Below are 2,200 nucleotides of genomic sequence, written 5' to 3' on the forward strand. Positions count from 1 at the left end.
TTCTCATCTATTATGTTTCTCTCTCTCTCTCTTTCTCTCTCTCTCTCTCGTTCTCTCTCTCTCTCTCTCTCTCTCTCTCTCTGTCTCTTCTTTCCTCTCTGAAATCAATAAAAATATATATAAAAAAATAAATAAATAAAAATAAGGTCAATTTTTGTGAACTGGCGGTGGAGTCAGGTGAAAAAGCAAGATGCCAATCAGATGCTGACCCCATATTCATACAAAAAAATAAATAAAACCACCCCGTCTTCCTCATGTTTTTACGGTTAGAGGGAAAAAATGACAAAAAATAAACACAGAGTCGTGCGCTGTGGCTACTGTGTATGTGGGGAGGTGAAAAGCTGTGTCTAAGTGCGGACCCTCAGAGGCTATGAGCATGATCGCATTTGGGGAAGGGTCTTCGCAGATGTGAACACGTGTAACCGACTGTCTGTGTGTGTCTCCCCAAATCCATATGCTGAAGTTGATGCCACCCGCCTGATTGTGCTGGTCGCCAGGGTGGCACTTCAGAGATCGTGATGGGCTGGGTTTGTGAAAGGATCAACATGCCTTTGGCTAGAGACTTACTACATCCATCCTTGGAAGAGGAAAGGAAAAACTTAAAAAAATTGCTAGCTTAAATCCAAATTCTTACTTTATGTATGTAAAATGTCCAGGTTGCTGCAAGATCACCACAATTTTTTTTTTGTTAATCCTCACCTGAGGATATTTTTTCCATTTTTTGAGAGTGGAAGGGAGGGAGTGGTGGAGGGGAAGAAGAGAGAGAGAGAAAGAGAGAGAGAAATGTAAAAGAGACATATCGATTGGTTGCCTCTCGTATGCGCCCTGACCAGGACCAGGGATCGAACCTGCAACCCAAGTATGTGTCTTTGGCCAGGAATCGAACCTGTGACCCCTCGGTGTCCAGGCCAATAGTCTAAACACTGACCCCAAAGAAGAAGAAAAACAAACAAACAAAAACACAAAAATACAAAAAATAAATAAATAAAATAAGATAAACACTGACCCACACCGGCCAGGGCAAGGTCACCCCTTTCCAGCCAAGCTCAGACAGTGGCTCTTTGTGTAGGTTGTTAACAGGATTGTGCCGCTGACAGGAGGAAAGGTAGACTCACAGCAGGTGGGTGATCATTTAGAAGAACACAACACTAATGATCCACACAACTTCCTGAATTTCTGTTACGTCACAGAAAACCTTATCAGTTCAGTAATTCTAGTTAATCTACCAAGATAATGTAACTACATTTAATTTTGTGAGTATACAGCAGTGATCTCCTATTTTGGTGTCAGTTTTTCAATAAAGTTTTGATTATTGGCAAAAAATCCAGTCATATACTGAAGCCTAATCCCCAGTGTGATGTCATTAGGAGGTGGGGCCTTTGGGAGGTGAGTGGATTGTTAAGGGTGGAGCCCTGTGGAATGGGATTATGCCTCCTGTTTAAGCTGCTCATTCTGTGGTATTTTGTTATAGCACCCGGAATGGACTAACACACTAAGTGAAAGATCTCAAGATGAGGTCATCTGGGTTACCCAGGTGGGGACAAGTATCCTTAAGAGACAGAAAAAGAGATGACAGAGGAGAAGGTCATGTGACAACAGAGGCAGAGATTGAATGAATGCATCCATAGCCAAGGGCACCTGGAGTCCCCAGAGCCGGAAGAGGCAGGAAAGATGCTCCCTTAGGGCCTCGGCACGGAGTGTGCTCCCTTAGGGCCTCGGCACGGAGAGTGCTCCCTTAGGGCCTCGGCACGGAGAGTGCTCCCTTAGGGCTTCGGCACGGAGTGTGCTCCCTTAGGGCCTCGGCACGGAGAGTGCTCCCTTAGGGCCTCGGCACGGAGAGTGCTCCCTTAGGGCTTCGGCACGGAGTGTGCTCCTGGTGTAGGAGGCCAGAGCACTCCCAAACTGGAGGCCTGAGCCACCCCCACACCCCACACTCACTTAGAGTCTGCCTGGGAGCCTGGGGACAGCCCTGAGTCTGTGCTGGTAGATGCATCGCTTGACTTCTTCTTCTGGACGGCCGCCTTCTTCGTGCTGGGCTCGCCATCCACGCTTTCCGACAGAGGCTGGGAGAGAATGGGGCCAGGTGAGCAAAGGCGGTGCCTTGCTGGAGGAAAGCAAGGGGTCCCAGCCTCACCGTGCGCTCTGTCCACTGACTCCCCTTCTTGCTCTCTCTCTTTTTAATGGATTTTTTGAGAGAGAG

General features: G+C 47.4%; 1 protein-coding gene across 8 annotated transcripts in view; it reads right to left on the bottom strand.

Moving 5' to 3' along the window:
- Window positions 1-2,200, bottom strand: part of MYO9B (myosin IXB) — an 83,768-nt gene that overhangs the window by 12,479 nt on the left and 69,089 nt on the right. For all 8 annotated transcript variants that reach the window (XM_006768431.2, XM_006768427.2, XM_015567003.1 and 5 more), the window contains one exon: window positions 1,939-2,063. In XM_006768431.2, the coding sequence (XP_006768494.1) occupies window positions 1,939-2,063 (125 nt within the window). The remainder of the gene's footprint in view (window positions 1-1,938; window positions 2,064-2,200) is intronic.

Source organism: Myotis davidii, unplaced genomic scaffold, assembly GCF_000327345.1.
Source record: "Myotis davidii unplaced genomic scaffold, ASM32734v1 scaffold1203, whole genome shotgun sequence".
Classification (NCBI taxonomy): Eukaryota; Metazoa; Chordata; class Mammalia; order Chiroptera; family Vespertilionidae; genus Myotis; species Myotis davidii.